This window comes from Rhincodon typus, chromosome 14 (genome assembly GCF_021869965.1).
Source record: "Rhincodon typus isolate 14 chromosome 14, sRhiTyp1.1, whole genome shotgun sequence".
NCBI classification, from domain to species: Eukaryota; Metazoa; Chordata; class Chondrichthyes; order Orectolobiformes; family Rhincodontidae; genus Rhincodon; species Rhincodon typus.
Window position 1 is genome coordinate 17,769,812 of NC_063345.1, and position 21,223 is coordinate 17,791,034.

At 42.4% G+C, this 21,223-nt stretch overlaps 1 protein-coding gene across 4 annotated transcripts in view; it reads right to left on the bottom strand.

Moving 5' to 3' along the window:
• col4a6 (collagen, type IV, alpha 6) overlaps nucleotides 1-21,223 on the bottom strand; it is a 380,416-nt gene that overhangs the window by 245,845 nt on the left and 113,348 nt on the right. For all 4 annotated transcript variants that reach the window (XM_048605112.1, XM_048605109.1, XM_048605111.1 and 1 more), the window contains exon 4: nucleotides 8,045-8,128. In XM_048605112.1, the coding sequence (XP_048461069.1) occupies nucleotides 8,045-8,128 (84 nt within the window). The remainder of the gene's footprint in view (nucleotides 1-8,044; nucleotides 8,129-21,223) is intronic.

A 21,223-nucleotide genomic window follows, 5' to 3' on the forward strand; every position in this document is an offset into this window, starting at 1 on the left:
CTATTTCTGAAGAAGGGTCCAGACCTGAAACGTCAGCTTTCCTGCTCCTCTGATGCTGCTTGGCCTGCTGTGTTCATCCAGCTCTACACCTTGTTATCTTTCTTTCCATCATCTAAAATCTCTTTCAGCTATAATGTATCCCACATCACACCCCACTCACTTCTGAACTAACGTGGTTTCCAATTCTCTGTTCTTTCATTCTTGTGTTCAAATCCCTTTATGCTTCATTCCTCCCTATCTGTAATTTTCTCCGGCATTACAACATGCCTATTAACTGTGCACAAACATGGCCTCTTGTGCATCCCAAAATTCCTTTGTCCAACCGTTATGGCAATTCCTTCAGACCCTAAACTGTGGAATTCTCTCCATAAATATCTTTGCCAATTCACTTCCCTTAACAACTTCAAGACCCTTATCAAATTACATCCTTGGATGCAGATTTTACTGGACCATCCTAATGTCTTTTTCTGAGTGTCAACTTTTGTCTAACAATGGTTTTTGTTAATACCTTGGGGTGGTTTTCCATGTTAAAATTGTTATATAAATGTATAAAATGGGAAAGTGTGAGGTTATGCGGGACGAATAGAGAAAGACTGAAGAAAGCTATAGCACAGAGGAATTTGGGAGTCCTTGTGCATAAATTTCAATAAGCTAAGTTCAGCAGCTTGCAGAGAAAACAAATGGGATGTTGGTCTTTATTTCAAAGAGAATGGAAGATAAAAATGGGATGTCTCGCTAAAACTATCCAAGGCAGCATTAGACCAGGTCTGGAATACTGTGAACAGTTTTGCTGCCTTTATCCAATGAAAGATTCACTGGCATTGGAGATGGTCCAGAGAAGGTTCACTAAGCTGATTCCAGGTACAGACATCTTAAGAGAAAAGGCTAAATAGTTTGGACCTAAACTTATTGGAACGTTGAGACTTTTTTGGAACATAAACTTTTCTTAAGGTACTTGACAGGGTCGATGCAGAGAGAATGTTTTTCCTTTTGGGAGAGTGATGGACCAGAGGGCATAATCTCAGAGTTAGGGGGTGCCCATTTAAGACAGAGATGAGGAAAAATTTCTTCTCTCAGAGGGTGTGAATATGTGGAATTATTTACCAGTGAGTGCTGTCAAGGCTGGGTTGTTAAGTATATTAAAGGTTGAGACAGACAGATTTTTAATCAGAATCAAAAGTTATAGGAAAAAAGGCAGGAAAATAGAGTTGACAATTATCAGATCAGCCACAATCTCATTTATTGCCACAGCAAAGTAAATGGGCCAGATGTCCTGCTTCTGTTCCTATGTTTTAGGGTCTTATAAATGCAAATGAAGCTCGCATTCCTAGGTGTCAATTTGTAATGGGTTTAACCTATGTCAATAAAGCTGGCCTCATACCTCATTTGGCAAAGGTGTAATGTATAATAGACTAAAAGGACTCAAATTCACCTTCTGGTCTTTGCTGAAATGGCAAATCTCAACTGGCCAAGAATTGGGCAATACAACTTCTAGGTGCACTGCTGAAACAGTTACAAACCACTTAATTGCAGGCACTTAGAAAAGAAAAGAGTTTTTTTTTAAATCAACTTGTTCTAACATGTTATGTCACATCTCTGAGGTAGGTGGAACTTGAACATGGGCCTCTGGCTCAGGGGTAGGGATACCACAACTGTACCACAAGATCACAAAGAATATTGCTATTCAGATTTATTACAATACGTTGCAAGGCAAATGTGTCTTAAACCAGAGTCTTTTGGCCCAGAGGTAGGGACACTACCATGCACCAAGCTGCTCTTGAATGCTAACCAGTAAACTCTTGCTAGAAAGTGGGCACCAGGGCAGGATAGAATTGAAGGAGTCAGCTTGCATAGTCTTCTGTTGTTGTTAGAGGACTTCCAAGCTTACTTGTGAATTGTACACAGAGACCAGCATGCTGTGATGGGAACCCTTTGTTGCTTGCCACAGATCTTATAATTAACTCCATTGTAACAATCTCACTACCCCAGTGCTGGCTGACTCCTCTTTATATTCGTCTAGGTATAATTAACAAATCAATACCCAATATGGTTTAACTTGTTATCTTCAACTGCAGTGTGTTTCACATTGATGAACAGAACCTAATAGATGCTAACAATAGTCATTATCCAGGCCATGAATGAAATTACATTCATACCAATGTATGAATGTGACTCGCAGACCACCCACATATGGGTAAAGGAAGAGGAGGAAAATCAAATGTGAGACAAGAATTACCGTGCAGGATAGCATAGAACTTGCCCTCAAATAGATCCAATTTGAAGGGTGTTCTCAGAATCCTATGCTCTCTATGGGTAGCCTGTATTACAGTAGTATTACAACATTCTAAGGTCAAATTTCTCACTCCACCCCCTCCTTCAATTCTTGTAAGTGCGGCTCTCTGTTAAAAACTAATTGAGACTGTTAGACGATGGATTCCTTTAAATGGCCCTCACCCTGACTACAGAACCTTAAAAGAAACCTATGATGCTATCTTTCCTTTAATACTTTACTGCCCTAAACTCAAGTGGAATGTAGAATTTATGTGCATGATTACTCTTGTGGATGTGGTGGGCATTCCTCAGCTGCTTTGGGCTCAAATTCTAGTTTCCTCTTACCCATGGTTGTCATTGTAGGCAGAGAAAATAGCATTAAAAGCTGATAGGGCAATCATTATTGAAAGAGCCATCACTATAATGTGAACACAGTATCAGCCTGAGGTTAATTAAAGTCACTAAGATCTGCCAGGCCAGGCTGGGTTGGTTACGGTTTAGATTATCTAAGGTCTGCAGTTAAAAAAGCTGACTCTATTCACTGAACGAGTTCAACTATCCTTGCGTTACTCCTTTATATGCTGATACCAACAGGTAGAGGGTCAGATAGCTTTATTCTGGAAGAGGGAGTGAAGTGTGAGTTGCAGAATTGAAACAAGTGGTTTGAATTTGAAAAGAATGCAAAATGAATACCTTATAGGAGGATTAGTCTGTAGCTGTGAAACTAGTACAAGGCAAGGATATAGGGCTGTGCGTGCAGATTGTGCATTTCACATTAGGAAGCCAGAACTCAGCTATGCCAGCAACTCTTTGATACTAATGCAACTAGCTTTTCAAACGGAGAGGGGGAGGTAGATGTTGTATTGATTATAAATTTAGTTTCAATGGGTGGGTTTGGACATCCTCAATCCACTGTGAGGTAACCATTCTCATTTTTAAGCAATATGTCATATTTAAATTGCCTTAATTCCCAAAGCTGCTGATTCTTGCTCAGCTGTACAGTTGTTTCTGCTATAAGGAGATAGTTACGTGTCTGTGCAGCATCACGTTATAGAAAATCATGCCATAGAAATAACGGGGCCTATGGAAAAAGCAGGGTTGGGGCAGACCACCAAAAAAATCACTGAAAATCACTCAAAAATCACTCAAAAGCCTAACACATAGGATAGCACAGTTTGAATAAATGTTTAATTCCTATCTAATAATGAAATAAAAGTGCATTTAAAATCTTACCTTGAAAAAATGTCAAGATGACTTGATGGGAGGTGCGCTAACATTGTGCATATTCAGGGCAAAGCCCGCAAAACGATCATGTGATGTCTACACATACTCCGCGCACCGATCAAATCGCATTATGGCCAACACAAGTTCGTGTTTTAGAAATAGCGTTCCCCTATTCGTCAATCGCCTTAGAGACAACTTGTGTTGCCCGAACATGGGTTATAGCAGAACTGACTGTTGTTCTGCCAACATTCACCGTTACAATGCCCCTAATTGGCCGTTGTTCAGTTCTGAGTGGGCTCAGTGTGTTGATAAGCTCTTTGATCAGGAGCACGTAACACCTAAGTTTGACGCTCTCCTGACCCTATGTCCACACACTCTTTCTTATTCTCCAGCAGTGATCACAACATAATGAACGAGAAGCCTCTAACACAGAGATGCTGTGCCTGTTATCACCTTGACTGAAATGTGGTAACTTTTTGCAGACTAGCTCTACTGGAGTAGATAAGGACAAACGTTTTCCATTGGCAGCAGGATCGATAACCAATGAATGCAAATTTTTAAAAATAGGCAAAAGAACCAAGGGGAAGATGACTAGAAAAAAAAGTTACACTGCAAATTGTTGTGATCTGTAATCTACTACTTGGATTTGGAAGCAGATTCAACAGTAGCTTTCAGAAGAAACTTGGTTATAGACTGTGTTTGAAGAAGAGATTTCACGACTAGGGAAAAGGCAATGGAATGGGAGTATTTGGGTAGCTCTGTTAAAGATCTAGCAGAGGTCAAACAGTTCAAATTTTCTCCTTTAAATCATGGAATCCCCACAGCACAGATGAAAGCCATTCAGCCCCCGAAGTCTGTACTGACTCTCCGAACAGCATCCCACCCAGACCCTATTCCCATGGTATTCCACCCAACCTGCACATCTTTGGACAGTGGGAGGAAACTGGAGCACCCGGCAGAAACCCGCACAGACCCAGGGAGAACATGCAAACTCCACACAGTCACCTGAGGCTGGAATCAAACCCAGGTCCCTGTCACCTTAAGGCAGCAGTGCTAACCACTGAGCAACACATGCTGTCCTTCCATGCTATAAGATCCCATTTACTCAAATCAGAAATCCAGCCTTGCTTGTGTGGTTCCATTTCTTGGATTTTCTTATTGACTTTCTGCTTTCTTCCAGTAACTCTCAGTTTCTCCACCTGGCATTCCGTGGATCACCACTTTTGGAGTTTACTCTAATGTTTATTACAAAATAATCGGGAGGTTCTCAAGCATGAAACAAAGTCAACTGTGCTCCCAGTTAAAGAGAAACACTTGGACTCAGTTCGGAATATCCTCTGTACATTATATTTGATCAGAATATGTATGAAGAGTGAGTCAGTTCAGTATCTATTAATATTAAACCACCTCAGTGGCTAAAGACAAGAGATTCCCTTAGATTTGACTTATCCAATTTAACAAAGCCTCTTACTGCGCAGGTTATTTTAAATGTAACTGTTTTTCTAGCATTAGTTGAATAAAGCTGAAATTTTTACAATATAAACCGCCAGAACCTAAAATGTCAAGGATAACATTCTCAATGCAAATAGCTGTGCTAAAATAGGGAATATGATAGGACACTGTTCGAGCTCCACTGTGACACTTAAGGTCATGTAATAGCAGTATTCCTCCTTGTTGAATGTCTTTGGCATTAGTGGATAATTCTTGCAACACCTTTTCAAGAAAGATCTCTGTTTATCTGTTTTCACTCAGGAAGTACGTCACTCCCACTTCCTCTTCTTTTTGAGGCTACTGGTCCCAACTGTTTTATCTATCAGTGCCTGAAGTGAACAATTACTTGTCTGTGAAGGGAAGCCTAACGTTTGCCAAGGCTTCCAGTGTGTCTGCTGTGACTGTTTGACGGCTCCTTTTATTTGTTAAAGATTGTATTACAGGGGCATCCAGCTTTAAAGGTTCAGTGGGAAAATCCACCACCGGCACATTGCTTTGTAGTCCTGAAGGTACATAAGCACCAAGTTACATGATCTCAGTCAGAACAGGAGGAGAAGTTCTACAATAGACATTAACGTCACTGTGGTAGGACACAGGCAATTAGTCAGGGCTAATGCTCTTCATCAGCACCATAGAGATCTTTGGTTATAAAGTGAGGCTGTGTTCAAGGAATTCATAAATTCACAAGCACTCAATTGTCAGCAATAAAAATAAGCTTTTAACAGAAAGACTGCCATCTACTGCATGCAAGTTTGTTCACAACAGTTGTCCCCTCCCCAGGCTCAGTATGTGTGCTTTAAAAATTAATTCTGTTCGTTATATTTCCTGCACCAACCATTGACTCTTTATTTACCCATCAAGAAAGTAATCTTTATCTGGTTTTTACCAGGAGTTGCGATCATGTATGCAAGAATGGGATTGGCTAGTTCCCCTTGGTTTGGCACTTCCTGTAGCTCACAGCCATTTGAACCACAGAAGGCAAATGGAACTACAGGCTATCTTGTTGGCATGGACGGGTTGGACCGAAGGGTCTGTTTCTGTACATTTCTATGACTCTAAAAGTCAGAAACAGAGAAAGGAATCATTCAGCCCATCTTCTTGCGGAGGAACAAACCAAAACTAATCCCACTGCCCCACTAGCTCCCCATTATCCTGCATCTTCTTCTGCTCCAAACTTGAATCATTTTTTTTTCTTGTCTCTGTCTCAAACATTGATGATGTTCTAAAATATGTCATGCACTGTGTAAAGAAATTAACCTCGACCTCTCTCCTCAAACTATTTATGACAATTTTAAATGAATTATCTCTTGCAACTGACTCCCCAACGTGAAGGAAGCTGCCTTTCTCTAGTTAAACAATCAAAATTATAAACAATTTCAAAAATCTTTATTAAATTTACTCTTTATCCCTCTTTGCTCCAGAGTTGTCAATTCAGTATTGTTACAGCACGGGTGTCCATTCATGCCCATCATACCCACATCACATTCTAAATGTCCAGTTAGCCAGTATCTTTCCCCTGCCTTCTCCCCTTAACCCTAAACATTCAAAGTGAAAGTACATCCAGTATTACAAACAGTTCCTCTTAACTACAGTTGCCTGGAACATATTCTGATGCTTTTAATGTTCTTTCAATTTGGCCACCAGAGCTATACACTGTAGTTTATCTACTATAGACTGTAGTATTAAATTGTAATAACTTGTTTACTTTTTCAAACTATGCCTTTATTCACGAAAACCTGTGTTTGACCTGATACTATAAGACTTCATCACGTCCAGAATTAATGTTGAGGGCTCCCAAGGCAACTCCCTCCTGACTGTATACCACTGTGCCACCAACTCTGCTGGGTCTGGAACATTGATTCTATGAGTCTGACTAGGTCAGGCTATTGCTCGACAGGTCTGTGATACAGCTCTCCCAATCTTAGCATTAGCCCCCAGGTATTAGTAAGGAGGACTTTGCAACGTTGACAGGGCTACTTTGCTGTTGTCTACTCCGGTGCCTAGGCCGATGCCAGGTGGTCCATCCAGCTTCATTTCTTTGTTGAGACTTTGTAGTAATTTTTACAACTGAGCTGAGCCGTTTCAGACAGCATTTGGAAGTCAACCACATTGGTGTAGGTCTGGAGGCACATATAGCCCAGAGCAGCTGGACCAGGTTAGGATAGAGATTTAGCAAGTAGCTCGTTTGGTGCAGTGGCAGTAACACTAGCTTTGAGCCACCTCTTTCAAAGGTGTGTAAGGAAATCTCTGAATAAGTTGATTAGAAAACAGTTTTTTGGGAGGTTTAGTGAACCAGATGGATTTTCCCCTGACAATCACCACCATCAGTAGACGCTTAATTCAAGACATGTTACTGAATTCAAATTCCCTCATCTGCCATGGCAGGATTTGAACTCTGGTCCCTAGGAGATTAATTAAATTTATGGATTAATAGTCTAGTAATAATATCACTGGGCCATTGCCTCTCCCTAACAAAAGCTCACCACCTGTGCAAGGAGCCTTGTATTGTTCTGGGTATGGTATTTAAGAGGCTACTGAGTTCAAATTTTTACAGAGAAATAAATATGAATCGAAGTCTCTAAATTGAACACAATAAAGAGGAATTTAATTTTTTTGATCACTGATGCATTTCGCTTTATTCAGGCTGTTTTACAGGTGTCCGTCGTTTTTCTCAGTTGCCATCTCTATTTGGGAGGTGCAACTACACCATCTCTTTCTGAACTGTCCATCAACATTTCAGAGCCTTGTAGCTCAATGTGTAAGTTTGGCACAGAACACAAGAACAAAGAGGCTTTCTCACAACACTGAGGCATCAGTTAACTGTCTGATGTTGAGGCCCGATCAGACTGATCAGGAGTTTTATCTGGTCGGCTATCAACGTTCCAATATCTTTCCAAAACAGCTTTTGTTTGGACCTGGTTGACACTTGCCTGTTAAGATTGAATCTGGACTATCTTGTCATCAAAAAGACTTTGTGGACCACCCCCTATCCAATCTGGGTATCCATGAAAACAGTAACAGATTTTTTTGTTTTCCAAAATGATTTTTTCTCACTCACCCTTGCCCCCTTCTCTGGCAAACACTGGCAGCCTCCACTGCAGTCTCGACCTGCACATGGCCCGGTGTAAGCATTCTTTGCCCCCTGAAAAAGCAAAACAAGATTTCTGTCAGCATTTGCTCCACAATTTTTTTCCAATTAATGTTGCAACTACATCTCTCTTGAGGATTCAGTTATTAAATGCATTGCACCCGACAGTAATAAGCCATAGAGATCCTAATTTGATGCTGATTTGTGCTGACGTAGGCGATGGAGCTGCATGGTCAGTGAGTGTTACAATCGGGCTAGGAAGCAAAATTTAAGACAAAGTATCAGTCAGCTGTTGCACAGTAATGCCTGATGGAAATGCCAAGTTATCTTCAACTTATATTTATGTTTGGGATATGATAGCGATCAGGACAGAAAACATTTTGCCAATCTTCAATATAGCTAATAGCAACACCTTTACAACAATGCAACAGACGCCAGTCAACTCAGGCAATGACCCGACGTGGAAAAATAAGAAAAGAAATAGATCTCTTCACGTGTCAAGTCTACACCATTATTATATCAGTTGCTTTGGCTCTTTATCTTTTTATTTGTTAATTCCCACCATTTCTCAATAAACCAAGCAGCAGTCTACTCTTTACAGATGGACGTACATGATTCCTTGGCACCATTTAAAAGAAAAACAGGATATTCTCACTGGTGGCAATACTGAGCCTTCAATCTCCACTCATTTAATATTTTATTACCGTGTCATAAGCATTTAAAGTTTCAAGGGATGTTGCTGCACACCTATAGGTTGCCATATTTCCTACGTTGCAACGAACATTTCAAAAGCTCTTCATTGGCTAGGCTGTACTCTTGGGGTATCCTAGGGTCATAAAAGCTTCTATGTAAGAACGTCTTTCTTTTATCCTTGATTACTTTTTACTTAAGTACCTGAGCTGAGTTTTAAGTAGACAACAATATTGTGATGATGTAGCAATTGCTAGTGGGAAACCCTAGCCACGAGACACCACTCAGCCATAGTGTGATGGAAGATAATCTGGTGACTCCTCACGAAGACTTTTTGAGGGTTCAAGTTTCACCAGGATGTGGGGGAAGCACAAAAATATGTAACTAATGGAAAACTTCGTTTTTTTTCATCAACAACACCTAGTGACCCATTTAATGACAGAAGTAGCCCCTAGTAATCCCTTTAAAGACCATTGGTTAGGCTGCTCCACCCTCTGTGTCATTGGACAGAGCTCTGTGTCAGTGTCGCTGTTGTCAAATCCTAACACAAGTGTCTCTGTATCAAAGTGGCAACAAAATTCAAAGGTGGCTAGTGTGAGAAATGGAAATGTGCAGAAAAAGTCACCTTTGGTGAATATTGTAAAGGAAATTAATGTGGTGTTTTAACTTTCAAATAGTGTGAGCTCAAACATTCACGAGCAAGTATATTTTCGAAAAAATGAAAAGACGTTTAGTGTAAAAATATGAATGGCTACTAAATGAAACTGCTGCTTTTGTACCGAGCTACACAGAAACAGAAGTTCCAGTTGCAATTCCTGGTGTGTGCAAAGTCTGTTCATTTTACATCCTCAGTTAAAAAAAATTAAAATCACCCTGAAATATCAGCATCAATTCAATACACATTTTTTTTTTCTAATCAGCCTATCTGGGGATGTTATGATGCGCCTGTGTAGCAGATGGGATATGAACCTAGGCCTCCTAGCTCAGAGGTAGGGACGCTAGCACCATGTCACAAAAGGCTTTGAAATAGTACACACAATCTGGAATATCTGCTGCCAATAAAGTGGATAAGTGACAGATGACAGCAAACTCAAAACAGTTCAGTTTGGGGAAAGGGAATAAAAACAAAAGTTGCTTCTTAAGGTTAAGGGAGAAAATGCTGATTTGGAGGAATCCATCTCATTCAAACATAGCAGGGCATCCATGATATGCAAATACTTCTTTAGGATCTCAATATTTTGCCACCTTGTTTTCTCTTCTTTTTTCCTGTAATCCCAAGTTAACAAACTGGGAGGCCCAGTGGTATTATCGCTTGGCTATTAATCCATAAACCCAGGTAATGTTCTAGGGGTGTGGGTTCAAACGTTGCCATGGTAGGTTGTGGAATTTGAATTAACTAAAAATCTGGAATTAGGAGGCTAATGATGACTATGAAACTATTGTCAGAAATACCCATCTGGTTCATTCGTGCTCTTAAGGGAAAGAATCTGATCTGGTTTACATGTAACTCCAGAACCACAGCAATGTGGTTGACTCTCAACTGCCTGATGGGTAATAAATGCTGGCCTTGTCAATGACACCCACAAGCAGAGAATGGATTTTTTTTAATGTTGATTGGAAAGCTGGCAAGAGACCTATGGTGGTTTCCCCAAGGAAAGCCCACTGAGCCAGATGCAAATCAGGACATGACCAAGATGCCACAGCATGAACTCCCACATAGCAATAGCCACCGGGCATTCAGCAGTTGGCATCTTTCCCACCAAAGCAGGCCATGTCTATTGGTGGAAGAACATCCATTCAAAGATCCACAATTGTGGTGGACACAGGGCAAAGATAGGTAATATTTGGGAAGGACATGGGAGGGTTTTTTTCACATTGGGAGTCACCTGGAGGAAGGTGGCATCAGGAGCTAGAGCAGTGGGCTTGCTCTCACTGTGTGCCCGATATCTGATGTCCAATCCCTTGATCAGGCACTGACTGCCTTTGAATGTACGAACTCCTCCTGCACTCTGTATGCTGAAAGACCCACGTGCAGTTAAGTCATCCCCAGTGGTGTCACGATGATGCCTTAAGTGGTTCTTAATTGACTACCTCAATTGAAGGTAGGAGAAGATCAACTACGAGACTTTCCAATTGGAACTTTATTCTGATGGCAGCAGAAAGGGGGTAAAGTTTGGGTACAACACAATTCTGACAAATTAAATGCCCTTCCTGCCTCTAAAGCTCACCACCAGCGAGAACATACAATTCTGCCTTCTGAGTCACCATATATTGCAAGTTACGAAAGAGCATTATGTTTCAGATGGCCTTACACTGAACTACATGGATCCCTTCTGCCAGTTCAGATCAGTCTGATATCTCCATCAACTGGTGGACTCCTCGTATTCTGGTCAACATTCCTTCTTTAACCAAAAAACAGTCTATCTGGTTGTGATTCATTCACATTTATGACTGTCAAGTTAACCTACAAAGTAATGGAGACATCAGACAACTCAATCCATCCAGGAAACTCCACCTGGGTCAGCATCTTCAGCTGCAGAGCAAACTCAATCAAGTGCTTATCTACCATCTTCGATCAAAGGGGTGTTATCACAACATGATCAGTAGAGCTGAAAATTCCTATCAACACATCAACATCAAATGCAAGTTGTTGACCTCTCTTTTTGTCACTCCACAAAGAAACACACTTGCATTTGTATAGCAAACCTTCACTGCCTCAGCACCTCACAAATTGCTTTACAGGCAATTAAATAATTTTGAAACAGGGTTCCACTGCTGTAACGTAGGAAGCACAACAGAAAATTTGGCCACAACAAACATGCATACACGGCAATGAGATAACAAACCAGATAATCTGTTTACTGTTTAGGCATAAATATGGGCCAGTGCATAGCATACCTTAAGAGATTCTGTAAATTTTTCTGTGCACCTTTGCAGCACTTCATTATTTTTTGTAAATTCCTCAGTGACTGAGTAAGTAACCGCACTAGGTTTATGCAGAACTGAGATAATTAGACCAGAATGGTTTGCATTCACCTAATTTCTGTGCTGAATTCTCAGCTAATGTTATATTTGGGCTGTGACAGTTGGTGCCAACAACTTGATCATGCACAAGAAGGTGAAAGGACAAAAGAGCCTGATAAAAACCGAATGAACAGCAAATGCTGTAAATCAGGAACAAAACCAGAAGTTGCCGGCAAAGCTCAGCAAGTCTGGCAGCATCTGTGAAGAAAAAAATCAGAGTTAACGTTTCGGGTCCAGTGACCCTTCCTCACAACTGATTGCTGATTGCTACGTATGATCCCTGCTGTAAAGCACAGATACACGGTTGAGGACTATGACAACAGTATCGTGACCAAATAGCTGCCCGGATTCAAATGACTAGATTCATACATAAAAAGCAATTCACTCAAGGTATTGTGACTCGGTATCTTCAGAAAGGGGAAGAGTGTAAACGTATTTAGGATGAATGAACAAGTGCGAAGCCTGTGAGGCAGAGTTGAGCCAGAAATTGTTCTGGGAAAGACTGTGACAAAAATAAAGCTGCACAATGCTATCCTAAAGCAGACTCTGCTAGTTCAATGTTGCAAGTTAAGTATCCCAAAGGGCAGCCTCACTAGAAAGGAGCCAGTTCTGTGACTGATATTCACAATTTGGGAACTCTCTACTGTCTCTCAATATGTACTGATATTTAACTACACGTGAGTTTATTTTCACAAGTACAATTACGTGCCTGCTATTTCTTGAAAACAAACTGAAACTAAGCATTTACTACGTAATGCTTTTTTTTTACAATCATGGGATGTGCCACTGGGTCGGCCAGCATTTATTGCCCATCCCTAGTTGGCCTTGTGAATATAGTGATGAGCTACCTTCCTGAACCGCTGCTATCCATGTGCTGCAGATAAAGCTACAATGCTGTAAGGGAGGGAATTGCAGGATTTCACCCCAGCGACAGTGAAGGGTTTCCAGGTCAGGATGGTGGGTGGCTTGGAGGGGAACTTGTGGGTTGTTCTGTTCCCATGTATCTGCTGCCTTTGTCCTTCGAGATGGAAGTGATCATGTGTTTGAAAGGTGCTCTAAGGATCTTCGGTGAATTTCTGCAGAGCACCCTGTAGATAGAACACAGTGCTGCTACTGAGCGTCAATGGCGGAAGGAGTGAATATGGATGTGAGGCCAATCAAGCCAGTTGACTGACAGCATTGTCAACTACTTTTCTATTAGTAAGCAATGGTAACTGGATACAGCATTTGTCTTAAGATTTGATTGGAGATCCTTCATCATTCCTGTTGAGGTTGTTAACCATATCACCAAACCAAATCCAAGCCCTCGACAGGCTCAAGGTCCCATACAGCCACTTGAGTTGCACTGTCTTCAAGTGGTGATAGAAACATAAGAATAAAATCTCTTTTCTTCCCTAAGGGTTCAGCACCACCACTGGAAATGACAGCAAGAGGGCTCCCATGGACCAACTATGGGCTCAGAAATACTCTAAAGAGAAGTTGTTAAAAGCAATTTCCTGAAGACACTGGCTCAGTTCACTTTGGATTATTTTATCCATAATTTTGTCACTGACACACAACTTTAACCCAAACTTGTTTCAAACATTCAGATTACCACCTGTTTAGCATGGAAAAGGTCAGTGACATTTAGCCAGGTATCTGACATTTATTTATGGTTATGAATCATGTCCTTCTCCACCCAGCCTTTCCTCCTCCAAAATCCATTCTGAATCACACTGAGATTAAGACTGATTGATTCCTTTAACTGTATGAATGTTCCTCTGATTCAAAGGCTTGCAAAGGCCTGCCTAATGTACAACAGGATTTGCTATCCAAATTATTAATTAATGCTGACTCCTATTTTTGCTCTCATTAGCCCTCACGCAACCAGTACTGGAATATTTCTATGGGCAGAATTTGAAGAGACAGTGAAGTGAAAAATATTAATTTGAGGTGAATCATTGAGAATACCGAAAATGTCACCAATTCACCTGAACTGGATAAATAGGACAATCTACAACATGGGGTGGAGTTTCACTTCCTCCTGTGTTGCGATTTGTGGTGGGGGTGGGCATTTATTAAGTTGGGACGGTGATGGTTGAGCACCCCATCACCTTCCGGCTTCTCCCCTAATTGAGCCCACAGCAGGAAGGCATATGGATGAGCTCCCACCCTCAAGGGTCTTGTCCACTATCAATGGTATAAATCCACTCATGACTGGGGGCTAACCATGTAGAGAACATGACACGTAAACACATGATGGGTTGCTTACTAGATGGATGAGCACAAGATCTATCAATGTTCTTAAAGCATTTTAGCCATGAAGGGATATTAAGGATAGGCTCAGGCTAGTTTCTTTACAGCACAGGAGACTAAGGGAAGACCAGATTGAGGTGTATATGATTATAAATGGCATAGACAGGGTCAATAGAAAGCAGCCGTTGCCCTTAGTTGCAAGATCAATAACGAAGGGACATAATTTTAAGGTGAAGGGCAGGATTTGAGGAAAAAATCTTCATACAGAGTGTGGTAGGAATCTGGAATGCACCAACTGGGAAGGTAATAGAGGCAAGAGACATCACAACTTTTAAACAGAATTTGGATGAATGCTTGAAGTGCAATAATATTCAAAGCTATGGGCAAAATGCTGGAAGATGGGGTTAGTGTAGTTAGGTTGGCATATGCTTTCTGCGCTGAAGGGTCTTTTCTGTGCTGTATGACCCCATGAGTTTAAATGGTGAGAAACTGCAGAGTTCTGCAAAACAGAGAATCTAGGAGTCCTGCTGAATGATGCATACAAGGTTAGAATGCTGGTGCAGCAAGTAAATAGGAAAGAAGTTATGTTACCAGTTAAACAGGACACATACCACATCAGGTATACTGCACCAGGTTATAATCCAACAGGTTTATTTGAAAATGCAAGCTTTTGGAGCGTAGCTCCTTCATATGACAAAGACTATAATCTGGTGTCGTGTGATTTCTGACCTTGTCCACCCCAGTCCAACACCAGCACATCCACATCATGGTATTTTGTAAACAGTACCGGTCTCATTCTTTAATGAAAAATGTAAACACATTGGAAGCGATTCAGAGAATGTTTTACTCGACTAACTTCCTGGAATGGGCTGGTTTTCTTGAGGAAAAGTTGGCCAAGCTGGGCTTGCGTACACTAGAGTTAGAACAGTAAGAGATGACTTGATCGAAGCATGCAATCCTGGGGGCTCTTAAATCATGTGGAGGAGATGTTTCCTCTTGTTGGAGAATCTAGAACTATAGGGTCCACTACTTAACATAAAAGGTCATCTATTTATGACAGCGATATGAGGAGAATTATTTTCTTATCAGGAATGGTGAATCTTTGAAACTGTCTTTGAAAGGCAGTACAGAGAGAGACCTTGAATATTTTAAAGGCAGATATGTAGCATTTCCTGGTAAACAAGGGGGTGAAAGATTATTGGAGGTAAATGGGAATGTGGAATAGTCAGATTAGTCATGATCTGACTGAATGGCTGAGCAGGCCCAAGGATAACTACTGCTCTATATGTTCACAGTTAAGTCTCTCCAGAATAAAAACGACCTTGCTGAATTTCACGGGGCCTCTCTGAACCCACTGATTCTGTCACCATAGCAGGAATGGTCAGCTGAGCGAGATTCTGCAGTCCTGAATGCATTCGTGAACAAATAACTTGGCAATTTGAAAGAAATCCTGAGACTATTACGGCATCTACCAAAAGCCACAGGTTAACAAACATAACCGTATGTCGACATCCAAACCACAACGCATAGAACCATGCCACTATACAATTTCCCAGCTTCAGGAAAGGAACGGATAAAACTGGAAAGAAGAACTTTTTTAAAAGAAGACACTCCTTGGTCACAGAAAGTAATTCCCAATGGACTCTTTTAATCACTCAACAGATTAGGGAGGAGGGGTTCTGGCGCGGGGTCAATCTAGCAGCAGTTTTCTGAGGTAACAGTGCACTCTGATCTCAGGCTTACTTCAGGCAGCTTAATCACTGCTGACACATGGAGATGCCACTGACATACGCCCCCTGCACAAAGCCTGGCAACAGCCAGGAAATGTGATCTGGAGGAAAAGGATGTAGTCCATTTGTCAGTGGGGCTGCATTCAAAAAGTTGAGCTCAGTAACAGCGCTCACCCTAAAGCTGCACCAGGACTGTAGACGTAAATGGGCCTGGGCAGGAAGCAGCATGATCGTATTTACTCTCCAAGGCCCAGTCCACCATAGTGTACTGTTCATGGATTAAACCAGAGCTTCTTTTCCCCTTCACTTCCTCCTACTGCCACCTGAAGGTGCTGATTTATAGCTGAACAGGTGCTAGCCGTCCTGTGGGGAACTCTTTCAGCTGTCATTCTCTGAGTATGCGAACACAGATAGCGAAGTCAGGCTACTCTACTGTGCTCCTGTTGCTTTTTCCTATTGGCCCTGGCATTGGACAGTCTGGCAAAACGATTAACCGTGGTCAATCCAGATCTGCTAGACTTTGAGCTGGAAGTGAAGGCAGATGCATGAAGTGTCTCCCCGAATGTGAGTAACTGCCCTCTAGGGAGACAGAAAGAAGCCAGTTTTCACATTTTGTTACAATCACCATACTAACACTGGAGCTTCAGCACGTGATCATCGTTCGCTGCTGGAAGAAAGGATTAAAGATATTTTCTAATCAACCTATCACATACCTCTGAAACAGGTGGGATTTGAACCTTGGCTTCCTAGCTCAGAGGTAGGGACGTTACCATTGTGCCTTAACCAGCACTTGTTTAGGGACGATGAAAATAGCCTCAGGTAGACTTCACAAGTGATTGGCAGTTGTAAAGTGCTTTGAAATTCTAGATTATATGAGCCAAAAAAGATGTTTTAAAAATCTTTTTGGCATCTGCCCAGCAAAATATAAATGATGCCAACCCTGGAAGTTACACCAATCTTGGACATGGGCCACTTATGTTTCCATCACTGACTGCTCCAGAGCAGAAAACACAGGCAGTCACCTACCTTCCTCTCAAGTAACGCAGCCACTCGCTTACTTTGTAGAGAGGCCCACTGGGCATTTCTCAGAAGTTCCCCAATACAGGAGCACTGACTCTTGTACAGAAACACGGTAAGAGATCAGAGTTACAATCTTGTCAATAAAAGTACAGGGAGCAGAGATTTCCGCATTAATGTACACCTTCAATGTAAGAGAGAGGTTAGCTCATTCGCAGGTGTGTGTTTGATCATTATCAAAGAACTCCTCGCTTGTAAAGATAAATTGCATTAAAACCAACATCTTCACCACCACACAGGCAAGGAAATAGACAGCAACTTTGGAAAAAAAATCCTTTTCCTAATGATTCCTCTCAAGGTTAAACCCACATGAGCCACACAGTTGCAAAAGTAATTGGATGCTGCACCTTCCCAACGGAGAAATAAAAAGAGATCAGACATTAACCTTACTCACCAAATGGAAACCAAATGTACTGACCATCCATGTCAACCTACACGACTTACCTCAAATACGACACCCAGGGTTCACTGCCTCCATTTTCTATCCACCTGAAGTCATTCACTGTTTCTTTCCAGTAAGATGGAGATGGAGTAGGGCTTCTGAGCCCAGGGCTCATCCGTTCCGTCCACTTTTCTTTTTGTGTTTTTTTCTCTCTCTTTTCTCTTTTATTTTCCTAATCTTTTGTTGAATCACGTGGTTGCTGTGATGGCAGCATCAGTGAGAGATCCCAGCGTGGGCTCGTGGCGATCGTCAGCAAGTAGGCCTGGCGTGCACTCATGGCAGTCGGCAAGTGGGCCCAGCGCAGCCATATGGTGGCAGAGGCAAGTTTGAGTTCCCACCGGGTGTCTGCATTGACGAGGCAGTCCTGGTGCTGACTCGCGGCTGCTGTGGGCGGAGGCGAGTTTGGGTTCCTGGCGGTGCCTGTGTCCAGCGCAGATTCATGGAGGCGGTGGCGGAGGTGAGTTTGGTCCAGTACGAGACCTTGCTATAATGGCAGCGTCAGCAAGGTGGGTCCAAAGTGGACTAATGGCAGTGGCAGAGTCAGGTTTGGGCTGGAGTGGTAGCCAGTGGCATCTGCATTGGTGAGATCCATTGAGGACTCATAGTGGCGATGCATCGGTGGAGGCAAAATGGCGCTGAAGCGTGGCAACTTTCATTCCAGCAGTGTTGGCGTGGCAAAGGGGACTTGTGCCTGGCCACCGGGACCATGGCCCATGGCCAAGCACTTAACAAGAAGGACTGTAAAGTTGAATACTTTTTCTTTATTCTTCAGCCTTTAAAGTCAATGTTTTGGTTTATTTCACTGTGTTTTAAGATGGCTTTGGATTGTGGTGACACTACGCAACATTTTCACTGCATTTTGTAACAAAATACATGTGACAATAAATAAATCAGGTCACTCAGCTTCACACCAGGCTCTGATGGCATTCATCTTCAACACTGCTGAGAAACCCAGGAATCCTAAAAAGCCATAAACCTCCCCATGGGGGGCTTCTGGGCCAATGCTGCTTTGGACGGCAGCTTGGAAATTGCGTATGGATGACACAGCTCCAGGTTTAATCAGTGTTCCTGTCCGGGTGGTATCAAGGCACATCAGTATTTCAACATTTGAGAGGGCTGGGAATTTATATGCCAGTGTGGGGCTCGCTGTTGTCGTAAGGGTTGGAGCAGGGGAATGATCTGATATTTTCTAGTGAGTTAATTCCCATTTACTCAGCAAATACAGCACGATATTTTCCTAAAGGAACAGTTCAGAGATGTTGTTATGCACTTCTGGAACGGGTGGGACTCGAACCCAGGTATCCTGGCTCTGAGGTAGGGACACTACCACTGCAACGCAACAATCCCTGAGGCAGGGGAAATGGATATTTTCCTGCTCAGAGAGATGTTATTCTCTGGAGCAATTGTGACTTGAAATGAGCCTCCTGGTTCAGAGGTAGGGACATTGCCACTCCACCACAACAAACCAAGGCAGGGGAGTGAGTGTATGACGGCAATAGCTTTCACCTGACACCCACTCTAAAACTGCTCATTACCAGAAAGCAAGAGCAGACAAGATCAAACCGAATGCATATCCTACTGCTCGACAGGATTTATTTGCAGTTCATTTCTCACTGCACTGGGAGTGGCAGTAATCAAGGAAAAACAATTGAAATTCTTAGAAAAACATTGTCAAAGAGCTAATGATATACTGCAACTTTATACTGCATTGTTTAAACATAAATAGACACTTTTTACACTGTAACAGGAGGGCATTGCCGGGGTGATTATTAATCAAATGGCAGATGCAGGTCTAATATTTTCACCAGTGTCAATGCTCCTTTGAAAGATTTACTGTGCTGCTGTGGAGCAATCCAAAATTAAGTTTTCATGTGCTGCTTAAAAGTAAAGACCCCAATATAAATATCGAGTAAGCACTTTCTTTGCAAACTACCGTGACACCAGTTTCCAAAAACAGAACAAAACAACCTTTGCACTCATGAGCATTTGACCCCACTGCTGACCTTTTACCCAAAATGCTGAGCATGCACTTTCACTGCTATAGATCCTTAAGACCTTGGTGAAAATAAACAGTTCAGGTACTGTCTTAAACTGCCATGAAAAGTAATGCCCGAAGTAAGCATTCTTAAATTTTAGATCGCAGATCATTTTCTTCACTCGTCATAAACACATCATTCTCTAGCCATAGCAACCCTGGTGTGCAAGGAATTCTCACAAAGATTTATGAGAGATGATTTGATCTACACTTCTGAAGGGTTGAAACAGATTTTCAGTGTCATGACTCTCCCTACTTCCTATTGCATGTATGTAATATACTTAGCAATTCACTGTTGACATCTTTTAAGATCTGAATAGCTGGTGCACTGATGCCCAGAAATGACTCCAATACTGGCTCGTCCTGGTGACAGTGATGCTCCTCATCTCTCAGGCTTGAATTTTTGAAGGCCAAATATAGCAGCTCCTTCCCTCCCCCAACCACTGTAAACAGAAATGCAGGCCTCGTTGGGAAGCAGGGGAGTTTCAGCTTAGAGTAAAAATGGGTTGACAGCTAAAAAGCATTTTTTTTAAACGAACCGCCATGGAATGAAAGAAAACAAAGGAGCCATATGAGTAGGAAAAGAAAAAAATATGAATGCTAGAAATCATAATGCTTGGAAGATGTTGGAAAGGCATAATGGATTGATCTGAAATAAATTACTTAAGAATCATAGAGTTGTACAGCACAGAAACAGACCCTACAGTCCAACTCATCCATGCCAATCAGATATTCTAAATGAATCTAGTCCCATTTGCCAGCATTTGGCCTATATCTCTCTCAGCCCTTCCAATTCATGTACTCATCCAGGTGCCTTTTAAATGCTGTAATTGTACCAGCCTCCAGCACTTCCCACTTTACATCTTTACTTGTTTGGTATTGTCACAGAGCACTGACTAAACATCGTTATTATGTTCATTTATGAGTCTAGGTAGATGGCTAATAGACTTTGCTTCATCCATGGTTCATTGAATTAGAATTAGAATTAGGTTTATTGTCACATGTACTCAAGTCACAATAGAACAGGAGTACAGTGAAAAGTATATAACGTCGCTGACACACTGTACTATCTTAGGTACAAAGTACCTCAGTACAAATTCTAGGTATAAAATCTAGGGAAAATAAAGAAAATAAGTTACACTACATTACAGATATACAAAGTATAAGTTAGTAAAATAAGAAATAAAGCTGAAAAGATAGACATTACAGTCTTTCTATAAGGGCTTCCATGTGGTCTGACCAGGCTCCACCAGTTCCCAACCAGCAGCCATCTTCATTCCGGGTCTGTTGGCTGCCATGCTTACTCCGCTCCAGGCCCACTGGCCGCTCTCCCTGCTTCATCCTCACTCTGCTCCAGGCCCACTGTCCCTGCTCTATCCTCACTCCGCTCTAGGTCCACTGTCCCTGCTCTATCCTCACTCCGCTCCAGGCCCACTGGCCGCTCTCCCTGCTTCATCCTCACTCTGCTCCAGGCCCACTGTCCCTGCTCTATCCACTCCGCTCTAGGTCCACTGTCCCTGCTCTATCCTCACTCCGCTCCAGGCCCATTGGCCGCTGTCCCTGCTTCATCCTCACTCCGCAACAGGCCCACTGGTCGCTGTCCTTGCTCTGTCCTCATACCGCTCCAGGCCCACTGTCCCTGCTCCATCCTCACTCCGCTTCAGGCGCACTGTCCCTGCTCCGTCCTCACTCCACTCGAGGTCCACTGTCCCTGCTCTATCCTCACTCTGCTCTAGGCCCACCGTCCCTGCTCCTTTCTCCCTCCGCTCCAGGCTCATTGGTCACTGTCCCTGCTCCATCCTCACTCTGCTCCAGGCCCACTGTCCCTGCTCCATCATCACTCCGCTTCAGGCCCACTGTCCATGCTCAGTCCTCACTCCGCTCCAGGCCCACTGTCCCTGCTCCGTCCTCACTCC